The sequence below is a fragment of the Talpa occidentalis genome, unplaced genomic scaffold, assembly GCF_014898055.3.
Source record: "Talpa occidentalis isolate TD23 unplaced genomic scaffold, MPIMG_talOcc4v2.1 talOcc4.11, whole genome shotgun sequence".
In the NCBI taxonomy this organism is placed as follows: domain Eukaryota; kingdom Metazoa; phylum Chordata; class Mammalia; order Eulipotyphla; family Talpidae; genus Talpa; species Talpa occidentalis.
In genome coordinates this window covers 17,952,440-17,975,164 of record NW_023601104.1, presented here as the reverse complement: position 1 = coordinate 17,975,164, position 22,725 = coordinate 17,952,440, and the positions used below count along the sequence as shown (strand labels likewise).

Here is a 22,725-nt window from a genome sequence, read left to right as displayed (position 1 = left end):
AGATCTTTGTGATCAGTCCCTTATCAGTAGTATTGTGTGCAAAAAATTTCTCCCAATCAGTAGGGTGTCTCTTTGTTTTGGTTATTGTCTCTTTCGCTGTACAGAAGCTTTTTAGTTTGATGTAAATCCCAGTTGTTCATCTTTCCCTTCATTTTTTTGCTTCAGAGGATGTGTCTTTAAAGATGTTACTGAGATGTATGACATGCAGTGTTTTGCTTATATTTTCTTCTATATGTTTTATGGTTTCAGGTCTTATGTCCAAGTCTTTTATCCATTTTGAGTTGTTTTCTGTGCATGGTGTGAGGTAGTAGGCTAACTTCCTTGTTTTACAGTCCAGATTTCCCAGCACCATTTATTGAACAAACTATCCGTGTTCCATTGCATATTCTTTGCTCCTTTGTCAAAGATCAGTTGTCCCTAAATATGTGGATTTTTTTCTGGGTTTTCTATTTGGTTCCATTGGTCAATGTGTCTGTTTTTGTTCCAGTGCCATACAGTTTAATTATTATGCTTTTGTAGTAGTATTTGAAGTCTGGGAGTGTGTTACCTCCGCTGTTCTTTTTAGTCAGGAGAGCTTTGGCTATTTGAGGGTTTTTTTGTGGTTCCATATGAATTTCGTCAGTATTCTATTTCTTTGAAGTGTCATTGAAATTTTTATTGGATGGGTGTTTTTTAAAAACAAAATTTGTTATTCAATGCTAAGCTGGGAGGTGTATGACAGTATATTCTGTGATTTCTCAAAATAAGTTGTGGCAAGCCAGAAAATTTTGCACAGTGAAAGAAACCTTCAGTAAAAAGAAAGGATACCCAACTGAGTGGGAGAAAATAATTGTATATAACATATCTGAAAAAGGGCAGATATCCATAATATATAAAGAATTCATGCCACTCAACAAAAAGAAAAATCCAATCAAAAATGGGCAGTGGCCTTCCTGGTGGCGCAAGGGGTTAAGCACCACACTGTGAAGCAATCTGCAGCCTCTGCAGCATGAGTTTGATCCCCAGCCGGCCAGAGAGAAACCCACATGGAACGGCAGACCTCGCCTGTCTCGCCCGCTGCTCCCCTCAGCAGTGTATTTTAGTCAGTCTGCCTGTTCTGTTCCCCGCTCTGTCTCTGGTAAATCCTCTCACCCCCCGCATCTCTGGCCTGTACCCCAGCTCTTGTATGCATAAATAAATATTTCAAAAAAATGAGGAGAAGAACTAGACGCCTCTCCAGAGAACAGATATGAATGACCAATAGGCATATGAAAAAATCCTCATCGTCATTTACCATCAGAGAAATGCAAATCAAAATTATAATGAGATACCATCTCACACCTATGAGAATGGCCCACATTAAAAAAAAATCACAAACAAACTAGAAACAGGTGTTTACAGGTTATGGAGAAAAAGGAACACTCATTCATTGTTGGTGGTATTATAATGTAGTCCAGCCCCATGGAAAATAGCAGAGAGGTTTCTCACAACATTGAAAATGGATCTACCATATGATCCAGCAATTCTACTCCTGGGTATCTACCCAAAGATACAAAAACACTACTTCAAAGGGATATATGGACTTTTATATTTATTAAGCCCTATTTATAATAACTAAGCTATGGAAACAACCTCAGTGTCCACGAATAGAGGAATGGGTCACAAAATGTAATATATATGTATACACACAGTGGAATACTATTCAACTATAAAAAAGGATGAACTTATACCTTTTGGGACAACATATATGAAACTGGAAAAGATAATGCTAAATTAAATAAGTCAGGAGAAGAAAGACAAATGCCAGATGGTATTACATGTATGTGGAATAAAGAGAAATGGAACAAAGGGTCATTCAAAACCAAACCAATAATAAACTCTTAACAACTGACTACAAAATGAGGGCCTCCTCGGTGGCGCAGCGGTTGAGCGCTGGGTTGCGAAGCTGCCCACGGCCTCTGCGGCACCGGTTCGATCCCCGGCTGCTCCCGGCCACCAGAGGAGGGTCCCACATGGTGCGCAGACCTCTCCTGCCGCCCGCTGCTCCCCTCAGCAGTGTCCTTCGGTCCTTCTGCCTGCTCTGCTCCCCGCTCTGGCTCTGGTGAATTCTCTCACCCTCCCGCACTTCTGACTGTACCCAGTGCTTGTATAAGTAAACAAACAAATAAAATAAAATAAAAAAATAAATAAATAAAAACATGCCTCTATAAACAAAAAAAAAAAAAAATGAGTCAAGAGGGGAAGGGTAGCAGGGTGGGATTGGGGAGGTTAGGGGACATTGAACAATGGAGGTAGAACATGGAAGATTGTTGGTGCACTGGTGGTGGGCAGGGCATGAAAACATACATTTGTAGAGGTTTTAGCCTATAAAACCTGGAGCAGATACAAAGATGTAAACCTGTTATACCTCATTAAACATAAATTTGGGAGAGAAAGATAAGGTATGGCAGCTTAGATTAAGAGAAAGTTTGTTTTTCTCAGGCTGAAATGGTTATTTACAATTTTTTTTAGTCAAAATATATTATTCATGTAAGAAATAGTTCCAGAACAGTGATTTTCTTACAGACATTATTCTTAGGATATTTGGGTAATTTTTGGTTATTTGCAGAATATTTTTTAATGGAAAGTTATAAAAGTTTATCTTCCAATCTCATTTACTTATCATGGGAAAAAGATGTGAATTGAATGACCCCAAATATTACAGATTATACCCCAAATGTTTTTAAATGGTGGTGGAGGGGTTGGGGAGGAAGATTAAAGACTCTTGGAAATTGCTTGTATTCACTTTATGGCAAATTTTTTGTGAGAACATCTTCAGCAGTTGACCACAAATCTCCCTGTATAATTTTGCCTCATCATAAACATTCTGCTAAAAAGAAGTAAATTCCAATGATATGAGTATTATGCTCATTCTCAATGTAATGAGATCCTGTTCACCAGTTTGCCATTAGAGGATTAGGGTCACACTGTATATCTTAGTCTCATGGTGCTCTGACAGCAGTGTGATTGCAAAGGACCAGAAACTTGCTGTCCACTGAATATTTGCCTTGGAGGACCAGGACTGCCTGCTGTCTTTGGATTGGTTGGTTTTAAATACCAGAAGTGTGGATTATTGCTTTGATGGAATCATTTCAACTCTGTTAAGTTCATTCTTCTCCTAAGCAGGCAATACATCATTGTCATAGAAAACCAAGTAAAAAGTAACAATGAATACAGATTTATTAAACAGATGGGTTTTGTACTCAGAGACTCAGGTTCTAGTCTTGACTCTGACACTTACGCGATCTTAGTTGAGATTTATTTCCTCTCCAACTGACATTTAGAAACTTTATATATAATGCCAAACATTTGAACAGCACAAGACCGTATAGAACAAAGTGAAATATCCCTTCTATCCCTGTTCTCCTCTTCATTTTGTCTTGTGGCAACCACTGAACTATTTCTTGTGTATTTCAAGAAATTTTCTATGCATGTAAGTATAGAGATGTGTGTAGGTATATCCTTACCCCAAAACATAGAATATTGCCTTGCATATACAGCATTCTGCACATGCTTTTTTAAAATTTAAATTTATTTATTTTCTTACATTGTTGTTAATTTTTGTAGAATATTTTATTTCTTCCCTCAGGTGTCTTTTCTGTAATTCTCCTTCCACTGTAGTACCTGTGATCCATCACCATAGTCCCTTTGAAGGAGCTTATTTTTAACCAAGTAATGCTTACATTTTTTCATATCAGTACATATAGACCCATCTTACTATTTTTAGTAGCTTCATTATATTCCATTAAGTAGATGAGCCATGATTGAATAGGTGGATATGGCACATTTATCTAACCGGTATTTATGGGCACTTTAGTAATTTCTAGTCAGTTGCTATTACAAATAATAATGCAATAAACATCTTTGTGCATTTGTCTTTAAGCACCTATGTGATTGGCTTTTCAAAGATGTGTGTGGGCATTTACATTTTTGACAGATGCTGCAAAATAGGACTAATGTCTTAGTTTCTCTGAAACTCAGTTTTCTATTCTATAAAATAGGAGTATCAATAGCACTTATCTCATTTGGTTGTTGTAGGGATTAATGAATTCTATTGTTAGGTGAACAAATTAAGATAAGTTAAATTTGAATTTTGCTTAAATAACAGTAATGATTTAGTACAAGCATGTCCAAAATACTGCATAAGACATACCTATACCAAAAAATTATCTGCTGTTTATCTGAAATTCGAATTTAATTGGCTGTCATTTCTTTTTATTTGGCAACCCTAAACATGAAGGGATCAACACAGTCCCCTGGAATCCAATAAGCACTAAATAAATACTGGTTCCTACATTCTTAATAGACATTCAGGGAAATGTTATCTTTCATAGATGTTTTTGAAAACGATTCCATAGTCATCATTTGTTTATCACTTATTAAACAAATAGTTACTAAGTGCCTACTATGAAATAGGCGCTATTCTAGGACCTGTGGATAGAGTGTGAATAATGACTACAGAGTAGAGGAATACTTTTGAATGCTGTATGTCTGTTATGGGCTTGAGATTAAGAAACCAAGTTCTGTGTATGGGGATTGATTGGTTAATGAGGGAGGTGTCAAATATTTTGAACTTATTTATTATCTACTCTCTCTAGTTTCCCAATACACCTGCTATAGATTTTGAGGAAAGTCTCTTGTTAGGAATCTGTGTTGCTAATGGGCAGTCAGAAACTTCAGAGAATAGAAAGGGTGACAGGAGCCTTGAGGAGCACACTGAAGATCTCCTCTGTCCTGTAAGCATTAGCAATGGATTTGGTAACTTTCTCAAGGTAATTCCTCGATTTCCAGTCTCTGGAGTTAACAGTTCAATGGCAGTGGAGCATGGTAGGTCCTATCACATTGCCAGATTTGCATTGTCACAAGAAGGTTCTCAGTGAAGCCTAGTAGTTCTTAGTGTGCTGTGCCTCCTTCAGGAAGAAGCAAGTTCAGCCCAATTTTATCAACAAATATTAGATACAGTTGCTATCTTTTACCATTTTTTTCTCAGAATGTAGATTCTTGGATGTTCTGAAAATAGATATACAGTTATATTAAAAAAGTTCTTCCCAAAAGTAGTTCTAGTCACCATTCTGTGGCAGTTAAATCCCATGTTTTATGATGCCTTTGTAATGTTATGAGTCCTTGTCTTGAATTTGTGCTTATTTTTTAGCGATTAGTTTATAAACTTAAGGTAAAAGCTATCATTGCTATTACCCCATCTATTCTTGAAAACCCTGGCTCAAAGAAGCTTCTGTCTGTTTCAAAACCTGAACTAACTATATGATGATACTGAGAACTGAAGTTTATTTAGAAGTCTTAGAGTTTCTCAACTCAATGCAATTAAATGAATTAACTTACTTTCAAAATATTCATATATTATAATACCTGTGCAAAAGTGTAAGAGCTTTCCCTGACAAGGTACGGTAAAACAAAGTTTGTTGGTGCTGAGTATGTGGAGCCAAATTTCACCATCACAGCCGAGGTGGCCATCCTGTGTCCCCTTGAAAAGTTACCATGCAAGCTTGCTTCAAGCACAAGCTCTGAGAACAGCTGCACCACACATGGAAAGCCAGGGAGTGTCTGTTTTCATTGTTTCAGGATGATGATGAAATGCAATCATTATACAAGCTAAAATCTTAGAAGATCTAGAAATATTTTGAAGATGAGCTTTAAAACAAATCTTCCTGTCTGCCCCTCCAGTCCTGCTGGTATGTTTTTGATGTGTTGTCAGTGGTGGTGGTAGTGAGTAGAAACTCAGTTTTCTATTCTATAAAATAGGAGTATCAATAGCACTTATCTCATAGGGTTGTTGTAGGGATTAATGAATACTGTTGTTAGGTGAACAAATTAAGATAAGTTAAATTTGAATTTTGCTCTAAAGTATAGAGGATTTCAATTCATTTGCAGTTCTTTATCAATTTGTTCTTGCTTAGTAAGTTTCAATAAGCTATGTTGATTAGTACTCACTGAAATATGTCTCTGAGATCCTAGTCAAATACAATTATCTGGTAAGAAAGAATAGGAAATAACATTAAAAGAATTACTTTGATTGTATTATACACCTTGGCACACAGTCTTTGGTCTTCAAAACTGTAATTACATTTGTAGAGTGTTATTTTCTCCTTTCTAAAATTATCTATGTTTTTGTATCTATCTATGTATCTATGTTTTCTATCTATCTAGCCATCCATCCATCCATCCATCCATCCATCCATCCATCCATCCATCCATCCATCCATTTTCTATTACCTTCCTCTTCTATCTCCTTCCTCATCTTCTACTTTCTGGTAACTTATTCAAGTCATAGATGAATTTCTTACTTTGTAAGTGTCATATTCTTGATAGGGCATTGCTCACAAATTTGACAGATGCATCTGGGTATCTGTTGTGCAGGTTATTGATGAAATGCTATTGATGATAGTGTTAGTTAGTGTCAGGGTAAACATCCAGGAAATATCTTTTGCTGTTTCTTGCCAGATTGCTAATAAGTTTGAGATGATAATTCTTTTGAGGAAATTTCTCTCGTCATTGTGTACCTTTGCAACACTAATTTGCGCGAAATTCAGAAATTTTGTGTCAGTGTGCATTGTTGGCTGATGAAGGTTCTCCATATCGTTTAGCCCACAAAGGTGATATTGTGTCCCATGGAGTTTGTAGATACAACTGTTGGACCATTTTTTAGAACTCAAATATTGTTGCTCATATGACTACAAAAGCAAAATATTTGCAGCACTTCTTTTTTAGGAAAGGACTTTCCATCAGAAAAAGTAGAAAGGGCTAGGTAACCAAGAATCTAGCAGATGCTGGAAGATGTGGCAGTAACAAAGGAGCCTATGGAGGAGCTCAGAGAGACTGGGGTGTATGTTGTAGGCAGAGGGCAGGCTGGTGGTGGCAAGAGATGAAAAGAAAGCTGTCCAGAGTGAGGTAAAATCAATGAATCTGTTATTATGGATATTTTCTGATTTCTTGGCCTTTCATAGAACATTAGCAGTTTAGTCATCAGATCTTAGCAGGATAGTCAGAAGAATTACTCTGTGTACTTTTCTACTTTTGGAAGCATTAGTGTTAGAGAGTAGAGGTTCAATTCAGGTAGGGGTGCAGGTGAGTGGAGGGGAATGGGCATAAGGATCTGACATGAGGAAGGGTATTTTGCTTTGCTGTAACTATTCTTCTATTATTGTCCCAATAGGACTTCATATTTACCATAAAAGATTGTTTCATATCAGGGATTCTTTCCATGTTCTGGGGTTTTATACACTTTTTTTCTGAAAGAGGTTTTGTTCTAGTATTTTTCCAAGTATAACAGTTGAATTACTTGAATAAAGTAATTCCTAGGGTCACCACACCTTTAAAAACATCTTCTCAATTACTTTGGTTATACATGGGCATAGGATACTGACCATGAGAAAAGCAAATTAGAAGTTAAGAAGACTCGGGTTTTATTTGTTTCCTCAAATAGTGGCAATTGCTATATATTGATGCAAACTTACCTGTGAAATGTGCATTTTGAAGTATGTAAGAGACCCTGTAGTGTTCCCTTTTTACGTTGGGTTGTTTTTTCATTTGGGTAGAAAAGTTAGTAGAGGGTTCAGAGTCTGCAGATGAAATGTCATGTCATCTCGCCTTCTTTCTGAAGTGCTTCCCATAGGAACTTCAGGGTAATTCAGTAGCAGTACAGCTTCCACATAGACTCTGTCTCCTTGGTCCAGTCACATTGACTTTTGTCTGTGATACTGTCCCCTGAGAAATGTCACTGATGCTTCAGAGGACGTAGACCTGGAGCAATAAACCAGCACAAAATCCATACCTGTAAAAATAAATAAAATGAGAGTTAGAAGGCTTCCTAGATTCTCATGTTGTCATCGAACTAGATAAAGTGCAGAGAAGTATGGCATTAGAAACATGTCTGAATTCTGGCTAGAGATGAAAATGCTGCAATTGAAAGCTTTCCAGAACAACATGTACTTGGATTCGTATTAAAGAAAAAATTTTTGAGCGTTTATGCCAAATGACCCAGCAGGGTTGATAGTGTGAGGCATATTTCACTGTTGTATAAATATTTAAAACTGTTTTCCAACCTATAAAACAAGTAAATTAGGTTGTTTTTAAAAAACTGCTCGATGAAATTAACCTGCTCACCTTAACTTTTGGAGAATCTGCCTTACTCTATACCAGTCTTCTCTCCTAAAAGGGCATCACAGAGAGGGAAGTGTGACAAAGACTTCCAACTTGGAAAACAAAACTGGTTTAGGATTCAGAGGGTTTCAGAAGAGATAGTCAGCATCATAGTAAACTGTCATAGGCTGGCTGTTTCCAGATGGCTCGTCTGCCTCATTTGTCACCAGGGGCCTAATAAGACACAATCGCTTTTCATCATAAACCCCTTTGAACTTGGTCAAGGGGGGAGACTTGGGCATAAACCTCAAATTAAGCAGTGTAGCATCCTGGTCGTGTTATTTTCAGTTCTGAGCTGTTGGTCCTAGTCATTAAAATGCCACCAAGTCAAGTCAGTCCTTTAGTCACAGTGCTGGGGAGGATTTGCAAGTGGCTTTCCTGTGGAGTCTTCCAGGCTTATTTTATCATCAATTGCTGTTCTTGTCCTTTTCAATATTTTTTTTCTTTTAACCCCTATTATGTTCAAAATCAAGACAGTAAGAATTAACACTGTCATGCTGTCCTTTCTTGTGTGGAGACTGAACTTCATATCTTCAGGAGCCAGAGTTTGATGTCCCTACCATTTGGGCAATATTAAGATGGGTCCATTTCATAATCCACAGTTAATGTTTCTCATTTCCCCCTACTGATAGCGATAGAATAGATTTTGCATTAACTTCCTAGCAGAGCTTGTGATAGTGGGGAAGTCCTTATCTTTGTTTTTTGTTTTTAAGATTTATTTATTTATGCATACAAGAACTGGGGTACAGGCCAGAGGTGTGGGGGGATGGTGAGAGGATTCACCAGAGACAGGGTGGGGAATAGAACCGGCAGACTGACTGAAAAACACTGTTGAGGGGAGCAGTGGGTAAGTCAGCTATCCACGTGGATAGCTCCCTGGCCGGGGATTGAACTCATGCTTCAGTGGCTTTGGATAACTTCATAGGTTGCGTCTTAACTCCTTGTGCCACCAGGGAGGCCCAAAGTCCTTATCTTTGTTTCCAAGGTCAGATCAACATCACATCCAGAATAAAAAACCCTTAGTTTGAGTATTTGTGAAATTCATACTCTCTGAGTCTAGTTGCTCATCCAATTTAGCTTCCTATGCACTGATATATCCCGTATGCATATATCAGCTTTGAGGCCTAAAAGTTTATTGTTAAGGATAGTGTGTTATCAGCCATATGTGGCTAGTTCACTATCAAATGATCTCTTTGTTAATTCTTACTTGCATTTTAGCTGTTGTCCTAGACCATTCTTCCTTGTCTTGGGCTCCTCCTTCACTTCTTGCTCCCAGTTAAATAGCTTTCTAAGGAAATGATTGACATGTTTCTACATTTTTTAATATAGAGGTTTTTTTAAAGGCTAAAATTTATTTATTTTTATTTATTTTTAAATTTTATTTTGCACAGAAGAACTGGGGTGTAGGCCAGAGGTGCGGGGCATTAGAGGATTCACCAGAGGCAGAGTGGGGAGCACAACAGGCAGTTCTACTGAAATACACTGCTGAGGGGGACAGCGGATGAGCCAAGAGAGGTCTGCTGAACCATATGTGGGTTAGCTCCCTGGATGGGCATTGAACCCAGGCTGTAGTGGTGATAATGCTGAGACTTAACTCCTAGGCTACCAGAGGGGCCCCCAATTTTTTAATATAGAGTTTGGAAAGAATGTTAGTGACTGAATTTATTGTGACATCCTTGGGAGATTATGTCTCCTTCAAATATTCTGGCCAAGGAAATGCAAGCAAGAGTTAATAACTGCTCTGTAAGACTGGCACTATGAGATGGTGGCAAGAGTATATAGCCAAGCGTTGGGCATCTGGATGTAGCTTCAGCGGTATGACTAATTCTCTGTCCTTTGCCAAATCACTTGACCTCTCTGGACCTTAGTTCCCACATCATGCAGGAGTGCTGGGGGGTGACAGTATTATCAGGTAAAAGCCTTTATTGAATCTCATTGAATTTAGCATTCTAGAACAGTTTTATTTGCTTATTCTTTCATATGGTATTCCATTAGGAATACGTTCCCTTGATTTTTCTGTCACTCTGAAAATAATTGATTTTGTTTTTGTTCTTAGACTCAAGAATGAAAAATGGATGAATGTCAAAGTGGGAGACATCATTAAATTAGAAAATAACCAATTTGTTGCTGTGAGTATTTAGTATTTGAGTACTTTATCTCTGATCAAAATATCAAAATTGTTGAAGTACTTACATTTGCAAATTTAGTAAATCTATACTAATTCAGAGTAATTAAGGAAGGAATACAAGGTTGTGCTAGTAGAAAATCTCAATACAAAGTTTTAGAAGATACTGAACAATTACTTTCAATGGCTGGGTAACTCAGAAAAACTCAATGATTATCACCTTTGCTATTTCCTTTGATATCTTTTAAAATGATTTAAAAATACAAAAATCAGGCTATCAATAGTTTCATGGAAATTAGTTTTTAAAATACATGAGTACTTTAGAAATTGTTTGTTTCACATAAGTTGAATATTGTCCTTCAATTATGAGATCAACACTGTTAATTTGCAGTTTGTTTGAAGAAAGGATAAGCAGGAGGAGGAGAAAATGTGTGCTCATTCCCAAAAAATCCCAATCAGAAAATATCTGTTGATTGTTCCAAATTAATAAAATGCTGTTTATGAATCAAATGTTGCACAATTTATATTCTCAAACTGCCTATGTTACCATTTTCTTAATAAAAACCAAGGGTTTCAATCATTAAAATATGTGACTAACTATAGTCCATATTAAGTGAAGGGTGACAAAAGCTCTCCAGATCAGAGATTAAAAATTCAAGTTATTGGGCCTCCCCGGTGGCGCAGCGGTTGAGCGCTGGGTTGTGAAGCTCCCTGCAGCCTCTGCGGCGCCGGTTCGATCCCCAGCTGCTCCCCGGCCACCGGAGGAGGGTCCCACATGGCGCGCAGACCTCTCCTGCCGCCCGCTGCTCCCCTCAGCAGTGTACTTCGGTCCTTCTGCCTGCTCTGCTCCCTGCTCTGGCTCTGGTGAATTCTCTCACCCTCCTGCGCTTCTGACTGTACCAGTGCATGTATAAACAAACAAATAAATAAATAAAATACGTGCCTCTTAAAAAAAAAAAAAATTCAAGTTATTGAAGTCTTCATGTCAACCATATATTAGGTTACTTAAGGAAATTTTTGTGTTGACTGCAATTTTTTTTGTATCAAGTTGTGTTCTTCATTAAATTTGAGACATTTTCTCACAGGGGGAAAAAAAGGCCTCAGGATCTATTTATGAAAACAAGTCAGTTGAGAGTCTTAAACATTCACTTTCAGAAACAGTCTTTTTTCATTAATACACCTCCTGTGGGTACTAATTCTCTAGAACGCCCACGTTAAGGAGACTACTCAGTGGACAGACCCTGCCCGAAGAGTTCATTCTTTAAATAGAGAAGTGCTTATTTCTTCGACAACCTCAATTCGTTGGAAAACAGCAGAGAAACAAAACTAAAGCAAAAAGATGTCCTTGCAGCCAAAACCAGAGGTCTCCCAGTCCATGAACTGTGACTTGAGCTCCTTATACATAGGACAGTCTGCCAGGTTTTTGCAATCTATTTACTTTTCTGTTAGACACAATTCAAATTAGCTTGTCCAGTTTATTTTCCAACTCATTAAAAATTAGGAACAGTTTACTAGGGTGTAGCATCTGTTAGAAGAACATCCCCTTCAGGAAAAAGAGAGGTAGGATGGGATGGAGAACTGAGGGAGAATGCATTCTTTCCTCCATTCCTCAGTGACAGCGCTTTATCTGCTCTGCCTGTGGCTTCATGTGGCAAATCATGGTGCTAGACCACTGTGTGATCTCAAAGATCTCTTGCAGTCATCACATGTTGTGATTCTCTGTCTGAACTGAGGCTGTCACAACATTCTTGAAAGGTAAATGATACACTGACTTGACTTGTTTCTAACCCCTAGTGCCACTTTGGGTCATAGGAAACAGTTAATGCTAGTTGAATCTTCTAAGGAGTAGGACAGAAAAAGAAAGTGGATGTTAATTTAAAAAATTCAGGGTGTTCTGGGTCAATGGAATATGAAAAATAAATTTATAGGCCCTAAGAAGAAAATATGACTTATATTCAGAAATCTTCGCTTTAGCTGAAAGAACTCCAAATTAAAAGTAAATTTACTTTCAATTAAAATGATTATAATGAGAGAGTTTTGGGCTTAAATTGGCATTTGAGGAATTGTGAGATGTGTGCATTCAAAACAATTTTTAGCCACCGCTTTATGCCAGGCATGGCACTAGATTATGTTGGAATGAGTGTAAATTAAAGTAAGCCATACTTTATTTTGCCTTACTTTATTTGGTCTGGAATTGAATGTTTCAGGGATAATACTAGGTACATTTATGCTTTAAGGTTCAGTAAGGACAGTGTTTTTTAAGAATCCTCTAGATATGCTCTAACAAGGGCAAATATTAGATGAAATTCACTGTCCTCTAATATAACGTTTTAGTGTGTTCAGTTGTAAAATGTTTCAGAGCAAGTACCAGAAAGGAAGAGTCAGATTTATGATTCAATCTCCTAACTCCATATGAATACACAGCCAGCATTTTTGTACTCCAATTTGCCCTCTACTATAGGTATTCAAATTTTTATTTTCTTCAGTCCTCATTTTTAGCTATATTTTCTTTTGTGTGCATTTTTTTTTATGTTGCATGCTTACTTGCAAAGCCTTCTGTGGAATGAGGCATGGAAAATGGATACAGTGCAAGTATCAGGTGAAAGAAAACCAGTTCCGTGACAGCATCTTTATTTAGCATTGGTGTCAAATGAGTCACACACGGAGATTAGTTCCTATTAAGTCAGTGATGCCTGAACTTCAGCACCTTCCAAAAGAACTTTCTTCAGTGAAGGAAATGTTCTGTATTTGTGCTGTCCAATGTGACAACCAATAGGCTATGTAGCCATTGAAGGCTTGAGATATGTTTCATTTGAGTTCAGCTAATTTAGATTTTAATAGCCACAGTGACTTCTGCTTCCACCGTTGGATGGCACAGATGCAGCCTTTGAATTGTGGCTATGTGATGGAGTGGGAATGTTTACTCTCTATGCTTTCTAGGTCCAATTCTTTACATTTTCACTTGGAGGGACAGCCCCAGATAACATTCTTGAGAGTCCTGCAACCCCTTACCTGCTCCCGTCTCCCAGAAGTGACTTCTCTGATGGCTGAATTTGTAGGGAAGGAGTGGTGTACAAGATCCCAAGCCTCCTTCACTCTTTCTCTCTGGGCTCTACCTGTTTCTAGAGAGTACATTCTGCCCTCCTCCTTGATGCCACCAGTTTTATAAGGGCAAAGCTTCCTGGTGAGGATGGTGGCAATGTCCTTGTAGTTTAGAGCTTAACAACAAGCCCATTTGACCCATGGGCCTAAAGCCTAGCCTCCAACAGATTTACCAGTAATAAAGATGGTAGCTTATCTCTACTGACTGCTGACTTGCAATAGCTAGTCTTTATTGAATGCATGCTACAGGCCAGATCATATTAGTCTCTTTATATAACTCGCTCATTTTATCCTCATATTAGCTCACATGAGAGTAGACTATATACTATTGTTATTCCATCTTACAGATGATAAAACAGAAGCATAGTGAGATCAACTTGCTAATAGGAGAGTCAGGAGTTAAACCAAGGCCTTCTGGCTCCATAGGAACCCCCACATGCAGCCTCCAGCTACTGCCATATGGGGCTCTTGATTCTACTAGAAAAGTCACGTCGATTGCCTTGAGCCTGGGCTTTCACAGATAGGAGTTATAGGCTTGGATGCTGGAAGTAAAGCAACTGGGGAATATTGCATGCAATTTTGATGTATGACCTCTGTCTGTCCATATTTAGAATTTCTAGCTTGATTTACGTGGACTTATTTAAGCAAGGAAAGGGGATCACCTGACTGCCAATTAGCTCATATGTTCAAAAGTTTTTTTTTTCTTCTTTTCTTTTTTACATCTTTGTTCATTTTTAAACAATATTTGCTTCCCCCCACCCCCTCAGGTGTAATCCCTGTAGAGTGTCCTTCACCAATGCACCCGTGCACCATCACCTCAGTGTGCTCCTCCCCCCCTCCCTCTGATCCCTCTCATATGTTCAAAAGTTACCTTTCTGGGCCTCCCTGGTGGTGCAGGGGGTTAAAGCAACGCACTATGAAGCAATCCACAACCTGGGCATGGCGAGGCAGACATCTCCTGTCTAGTCCCTCTGCTGCTCCCCTCAGCAGTATATTTCAATCAGTCTGCCTGTTCTCTTCCCCACTCTGTCTCTGGTGAATCCTCTCACCCCTTCCCCACCCCCATCTCTCGCCTGCACCCCAGCTCTTGTATGCTTAAATAAATAAATCTTTTAAAAAAAAAGTTACCTTTGTTCTCCAGATACAGAACTCCCGCTGCCCCTCACTTTTTTTTTTAATTCTAAAACAATTTGGGGCTGAATTTTCAGTGCCCCTAATTTTATTTCCAAACTAGGGGGAAAATGCAGAGTATGATTCAATTGCCACAGTGAGATTAATTTGCATTAGAAGAAGCGAGTCAAATGTTAGAAAAACTTACTGCAGAATTCCTAATACTGACAGATGCTGGGGAGCCAGGCAAACCTTCCTCTTTCAATTGACAATAGTGTTGTTGTGTATTTCTTTTTTTTTTTTACTGATGAGGTGGCAGAAGTAATCCCCCATTGAATAGGAGCATATTTAAACATTGCATGAATATAGTTGTTTAGGTATTGGAATAAGTGCTCCCCCAACTCCTGCCACAAAAAAATATTCATGCTTTAAATGCTTACAATAGTAAAAGTTTTGTTTTAAAATAAAGGCATTCTTCTGTTTCAGGAATTAGAAATTTCATCTTAAGAAATTAAAGAGCTAGATTGATGAATTTGGCCTAAACACCAGTCCTGACTAGAGGCTTTGGCACTGTTGTGATCCATCCATGTGTCTCATCTGGTTCTTACCAGCTCCCCCTCACTTTTTTAGGGAGATCATTTTGTGTTCTAATTCTTCCCTGTTATTTTAAGTTTTTAAAGTTTCAAATAAGTTACTTATTTCACTGTAGCTGGTATTAAAAAAGAACCCTCTTAAAAATGTGATAGAGTAGAAAGACAAAGATTTTTGTTTGACGTTTGCCTGAATTATACTGAAGAAGCTTCTTGCTAACGTGTAGAGGAATGACTCATTATTTCCTACATTAATAAACAGTTGCTGGCCAATGTTCTGTTTATAAGCAGTTACTAATTTGTGGGAGTGAAATATATGGTCAAGGATTTTTTGCCTGCAAGTGAGTGCACTGAAATCTATTATTATTCTCCTCCACTAATCTCCTTTTTCAATATCTTTCCTTATTCTTCTCAAATTAATTAAACTATAAAATACAAAAGTAATTACAGTATTTATTAGTAGATACTCAACTTACATTTGTAGGATCTGAAATTTAAATTTTAAATAAAAATATTACCTATAGTCTTAAACATTTTCATTTTGGGGAACTCATAATGATTCTTGTCCCTATCAAACATTTTTCCAAAGTATGCTATTGGAAAATACTTTTGTATTACATGTATTATACTTTTGTATCAGACTTTAGCATGAGATGTTTGGCATTTTCATTTTTGGGCTAAAAAAAGAAAAGACAATATTGTAAAGGATAAAGAAGTTAAAGAACTCCTTGTGGGAGAATGACTTAAAAAATAAAGGAAGATCCAGGTATGATGTTCCAATTAATTCGACAAATTTATCTTTTGAACCATTATGGAAACAATATCCCAATATTCTTTCATCATTGTAGTTTTGATTTTGTGAACACTAACAAAGCAAAACAAAACTCAAGAAAACAAAGCAAAATACTTTCTGTCTCTCATAGCTGTATTCCATTGCTTTTGTAGCCAGCCCAGGAAAGATACACATTTTGGCATCAGAATTCTAGTTCAGCTCTGCCCTTAAGCTCCATATGGCCACGAATATGGCTTTGAATCTCTCAGAACCTTGGTTCTTCAATTAGATGTGCTAAAGCTCTCAGCAACCTTTGTGAAGGTTGTGGACTTCTCATTGGTTATCTCATCTACTGTTGTAGGACCAGAGACAACCTTCCCAGCTTTCCTAGCCACACAATGGGAAATATCACCGCCTCAGGGACACTGGAGAGAACAAAGTAACACAATTCTGCAAAAGTGTTTTAGAAACCCTGAAATAATCATACAGTTTTGAGGTGTTATCATGACTTGAGATTTTGTTTAACTGACTTTTTAGTTCAACAAACATTATGCCTGATAACACTGTCCCTGCCTTTTGTGACTCACACACGTTCAGTGGATTCTGTTCGAGTTTCATCTGACTGGAGTGTTTGTTTCAGGTTTCCATGAAGCAATGGCTTGGGCTTTTTGTTGCTAGTGGAAGGCGGGGGCAAGGGCATTGGTGATGGAAAACACTGTGTCATGGAGAACTCAGTTGAGTCTCTCTGGGCAGAGTGTGGGGATAAAGGTGCCAATAGCTGACAGAGGACAGTACAAATGGGGTGAGAGGAAGATGCTTCTGGCTGTCTCTGTTTATCTGGCCCACCTGTGAGTTCTGTTAATCACTCTGTCCCTTCTTTGTTCTTTACTCCCCCTAATGTCTCTGCCATCTGTTCCATCCTGAACTTCCCGTGAGATCCTTCCCCAGCCATCAACCCTATGTTTTCTCTCTTTCTCTCTCTTTATTTCTCTCTCCTTTATTTCTCTCTCTCTTTATTTGTCTCCTTTTATTTCTCTCTCTCCTTATTTCTCTCTCCTTTTATTTCTCTCTCTTTCTCGTACTCCTATATCATTTTGGTTTTTATATGTTTTTATGAAACTATAAAATTCTTGAGAAAAAAGAGGTTTTTACTCATTTTAGCTTTCCTGGCTGTATACGCCTTAGATCTGATGCCAGAAACTCCACTTATTAGGTGGCCTCAAGCAAGTTACTGAACCTCTCTGAGCCTTTCACTTTGCTCATCTGTTAAGTGGAGATAACAATAGGACTGACACTACAGGAATTTTGTGAGTATTAAATATAATATTGCATGTAATATCTCAGGATAGTGTCAGACATAGTAAAGCTCTCACAGATATTAATGATTGGTATCATGAAAATCTACAACTCAAATCCCAGTTTCTGGATTGACTACGAAGTGGGTCCCCTGAGACCCAGTGAGGGAATCAGCTTGAGAAGACCACTTACAGAATCATGGGGTTGGTGGAGTCCTAAGGCCACTCATGAGTTACTTCTTCAGAATCTCTGATAAAAGGGTAACCAGGGACTAATAGGTTTTTACTGTAATTTCCTTGCCTGTTCTTTTCAGAATTATTACCAAATATACCTGGTCATGGAGGGGACTGTGTGATGATAAGTGGATTGGCCACTTATTCTGCTGGATGCCCCTGCTGGTCCTGCCTCTTTATGCTTCATCCTCGACTGTAGTGAATTAAAAAGCTTCCAAGGGAGGAGTTAGCAAAAGGGAAAACCAAGGCTTAATGGTGGGGCAGGGAGAGCAGAGGATGAATGAGAGGAGGCAGGATAGAAATCAGGGGATGGGAAAACAAGAGGAAGATTCAGAGGACATCAAAGGAAAAGGTGACATGGAGGAGACAGGAAGAGGCTGGAAAGGTCAGTGATAGGTATTTCAGGTTCCCAGGGTTAGGCAGATGAAGAAGGGTTAGCCCAGAACTTATGGGGTTTGTGGTTCTCTCTTTCCATCTCTTGGAAGTGAAGTCACTGGCTCAAAGGAGAGCCCAGTGGTGGGGACTATGGTCAAGTTCTGAGTCGACTGTGTGTAGTTTTCCTCTCTTTGTTGACCAAAAATATGTAAGTGCATGATAAACAGCAACAGTGGATTGTTCTTACTATGCAGAGTATAGAGGGAGAGCAACTCTAGGTAACAGTAAAAAGAGGTATCTTTATACTTCATAACACAATCACTTAACATATACAGCACAACACAATCTGAGGATAAGAATTAGGGAATTCTGAATTTCATTTAAAATGATCCTTTTAAGGTCAGGGGAGGAGAGACCAAAAAGCATGATGATTGATGCTATCGTATTCATAAAAACTGAAATGTGAGCAATAAGAACAGGTGAATTTTCAAAAACATCTATTTCCTCTTTAAATTCAAGATAAGGGGGGGCCTCCCCAGTGGCGCAGTGGGTTGAGCACAGCACTGTGAAGCTGTCTGCAGCCTCCTGCCTCGCCCGCTGCTCCCCTCAGCAGTGCATTTCAGTCAGTCTGCCTATTCTGTTCCCTACTCTGTCTCTGGTGAATCCTCTTACTCTCCCATGCCTCTGACCTGCAGCCCAGTTCTTGTATAAATAAATAAAATCTTAAAAAAAAAATAAATTCAAGATGGGTCATTCTGGGCTTAATCTGACCAATTACATCATTTAAGGCTATTATTGCTTTGTTAATTTTTTGTCTGGATGATTGTTCTATCGACATAAGAGATTCCCCACTATTCTATGTTGCTGTCAGTGTCTCCCTTTAGGTCTGTTAATAATTGTTTTATATATTTAGGTGCATATGTTGGATGCATACATGTTTATAACTTACATATCTGCTTGTCGGATGGATCACTTGATCAATATATAGTGTCTGTCTTTGTCTCATGACTTTTTTTGGTCGATAGTCTAATTTATCAAGTGTGAAAATAGCAGTTCTTGAAATACCTTATTGCAGCCTTTCGCTGAGTCTGTGTCTTCAGGTTGATGTGCATTTCTTGCATGTATAATATAGATGCCTCTTACTTTTTAATTCATCCAGCCACTCTGTGACTTTTGATTGGCAAGTTCAGACCCTTTCACTTTGAGGGTGACTATTGATAGGATATTTTGTTGTTGTCTCATAATAGTTTTGTTTTGTTTATGTTTTATTGCTATGCATTCATTGTTACCACCTTGCTCAAAGTTTTCTTTGCTTTGTGGTTTTTTTTTTTTTTTTTTCCTTTCATGTAGATGAACTCCAAAAGCATTTCTTGGAGGGCAGGTCTGGTGGTAGTGAACAACTTTAGGTTTTTTTTTTTTTTTTGGAAACCTTAATTTCTCCATTATAATTGAATGATAATTTTGTAGGGTAAAATATTCTTGCTGGATAGCTTTTATCTTTTAGTATTGTGGTACAATTGTGATATATTGAAAAATAAAGATAAGAAAATCGTACAAATTTGGAATGCCAATCACACATTCAGATATACCTAGAAAATTGTTAGGCTAATCAATCAAAATAAATTGCTAATATTTTAGTGATCTTTAGATAGTCAAGTCCTCCAGAATTTCATGAAACCCTTATTTTAGTATAAATTCTGAAATTTAAAGTAAATGGTTTCCTAACAGAAAAAGCTTAAACCAATTCTGAATTATGAGAGGTGATTTCCAAAGCTGAAGTAGATAAAGAGAACGATTTCTCTGTGTCAAAGATGTTAACTGATCAGAGTGTTTTCTCCTATCTTTCATCATGCTGTGTATTCTGTCTTACTCCCTTCTTTAACTGCTGTGTTTTGCTCATCTCCTTTCCCTGCCCGTCTTTTAACCAGTAATGTTAGTGTGCATATAAATATTTGTATTATGGTATTTATTGAGGAAAATTTTATATTTTCCATCAATAATTCTCACAACAAGAAAATTGAATTTTATGTATTTCTTGTAAAGTCATAAATGACATAGTTATTGACTTTAGTGCTAGCCCCTGCCTTTTCTTGTGTTTTGATGGCCACAAGGTGTGCACAACAGGAACAAGGAAGAAGAGGGAACATTGGATTCAGGAGATATGGTGGACAGGGGAACAGGATTTCACCTCTTTCACTTATTTCCAAAGGCCCTCCTGACTTATCAGTAGCAGAGGGGTGATATAACAAGGAAGGCTTTTACCAATCTTCCCCTCTCAAGTATTCTTAATATGCTTTTTAAAACAGGCTGATCTTCTTCTCCTATCAAGTAGTGAGCCACACGGCCTCTGTTATATTGAAACTGCTGAGCTTGATGGGTAAGTTATTAAAGTTCAATAACTAGTTGAATTGACTTTTAATTTATTCAAGAGTAATCACTTTAGAAATAGGACTTAGCTTGAACTTTACATCTTATGCTCCACTTTATTTTCTTGGAAGAAATAGGAGTCTAAATTGCAAAGTCTCTTTGCTGATGACTTAGCAGATATTTTGAAAAGTCTTATCTTTTCTCCTGAAATTATTTTCTCTCAGAAAAAGTGAGTTAGCCATGTATATGTGAACAGTTTTACACAGGCACTCTTTACTGAGTTTTTTTTTTTTTTTAAGAGGCCTTTCTTTCTTTCTTTCTTTTTCTTTCTTTCTTTCTTTCTTTCTTTCTTTCTTTCTCTCTCTTTCTCTTTCTCTTTCTCTTTCTCTTTCTCTTTCTCTTTCTCTTTCTCTTTCTCTTTCTCTTTCTCTTTCTCTCTCTCTCTCTCTCTCTTTCTCTCTCTCTTTCTCTCTCTCTCTTTTTCTTTCAAATTTCAAATGATTTACTAAGGAAAACAAGAGCAGTATCCATCAGGAAAGAAGGCAATCTTCTGGAACTGAGACAAATCAAGTTGTTCATAGCAAAGAGAGGAATAATAGATAATTTTTGGTAGTCTTGACTTTTATGTTAATTTAGAATTTAGTATAGACCACAGAACAGTTCTGTTTTAGAGGGTTTGATTTATCTGTCTGGCATAAAAATATTTACTGAATGCTTACACTTTAAAGATACTATACATGTTGTTTAAATGAATTTTATCATTTAAGCCTCACATAGGGACTATGTAAGTCCCATTTTACAGAAAAGACAACCAATGATTAGAGAGACTGAGTAATTTGTCCCCAAATTCTAAAGTTTGGTCTTTGTGATCCTGCCCCTGGTTTGAATATAAGCTAAAATAGTGTTGAGAGAGAAATTTACAGACCTCAATTTATACACTTGAAAAGAGACATTTCAAATAAATAATCTAATACTCTGTCTCAAGGACCCAGAAAATAGTGTAATAAATACAAAGCAAGCAGAAGGAAGGAGATAACATTGAGAAGAGCAGAAATCAATGAACTTGAAAACAGAGAAACAATGAAGTCAATGAAGCAAAGAGGTGGTCTTTATAAATTAATAAAATTAACAAAGCATTAGGAAGACTGCCAAAAACGGAAAGAAACACATATTAGCAGTATCATGAATGAACCAGGGAATATGACTATAGATCCTGGAGATGACAGAAGGATAATAAGGAGGTACTGCAACAACTATATACATAAAAATTTAGCAACATAGATGAAATAGATCACTTTGTTGAGAAGCAATCACAACTAGCCCAATATGAAATAGATAATGGTCCTATCAATATTAAGAAAATTGCATTCAGGTGTAAAGCATAAAATAATAATACTTTTAGAGAAAAACATAGGAGAAAAATTTTGAGACATTGAGCTAATCAAGACTTGACACAAGAAGCATCATCTATAAAGGAAAACTTTGATAAGTTGGACTTCATAAATTAGAAAAATTTGCTTTGCAAGAAACTCTTACAAATGAGGAGAAAATACTTGCAAGCCATCTCTCTGAAAAGACTTGTATCTTGAATATATAAAAAGTCCTCAAAATTTGACAGTGAAACAAAAAATTCAATTAGAAAATTAGAAAATGACATGAGCAGCCATTTTACCAGAGGATAGCTCTAGACAGCAAATAAGCATATGAAAAGAGGTTCAGTATCATTAAGGAAATTAAAATTGAAACCACAATGAAATATCATTATATACCTATCAGAATGACTAAAATAAAAGATAGTGACAAGTCCAAATGCTCTCAAGGATGTGGAAAAGGAAGATCAGTTACACAGTTGGCGGTGGGAATATAAAATGCTACAGTGACTCTGGAAAACAATTTGGCTGTTTCTAAAAAACTAAACATACAGCTACCATATAACCCAGCAATTTTATTCCTAAACATTGAACCTACTCCAGTGGGAGGTTATATAAAAAGTAAGTACACAAATGCTTAGGTCAGCTTTCTTTGTAACTTATATGACTGTCAACAAGTGAATGGTTGATAAACTATTGTACATCCGTATCATGGAACATTACTGAGCAATAAACAGGAATGAACTATTTGATACATGCAAGAGCCTGGGTGAGTCATCAGATAATTATGTTGAATTTTAAAAAAGCCAATCTTCAAAGGTCACATATTATGATTCTGTTTTTTTAACATTTTTTTGAATGGCAAGATTAAGAAAATGGAGAACAGATTAGTGGTTTCCAGGAATTAAAGATAGAGTGGAGGTGGAGCAGGGGCAGAAAAGTGAGTGTGACTACAAGGGACAACCTGAGTCATCCTTGTGGTGCTGGGAAATGTTCTGTATCTGACTGTTTCAATGTCAGAATGCTGCCTATGATATGATATTGTACATGGTTTTGTAAGATGTTGCTTTTGGGAAAACTGAGCAAATGACACAAAGGATCTTTTCCGTATTTTTTTTATGCTGAAATAATTTTGCAGATTAACAAGATGCTGAGGTAAATAAGAATACACCTGGCAATGAAAGTATTAATTATGAGTCTTGATTCTATG

The 22,725-nt window shown here is 37.3% G+C and overlaps 1 protein-coding gene across 3 annotated transcripts in view; it reads left to right on the top strand.

Moving 5' to 3' along the window:
• Window positions 1–22,725, top strand: part of ATP8B4 (ATPase phospholipid transporting 8B4 (putative)) — a 236,439-nt gene that overhangs the window by 93,485 nt on the left and 120,229 nt on the right. For all 3 annotated transcript variants that reach the window (XM_054701418.1, XM_054701424.1, XM_054701414.1), the window contains exons 7-8: window positions 10,232–10,304; window positions 20,085–20,155. In XM_054701418.1, coding sequence (XP_054557393.1) covers window positions 10,232–10,304; window positions 20,085–20,155 — 144 coding nt within the window. The remainder of the gene's footprint in view (window positions 1–10,231; window positions 10,305–20,084; window positions 20,156–22,725) is intronic.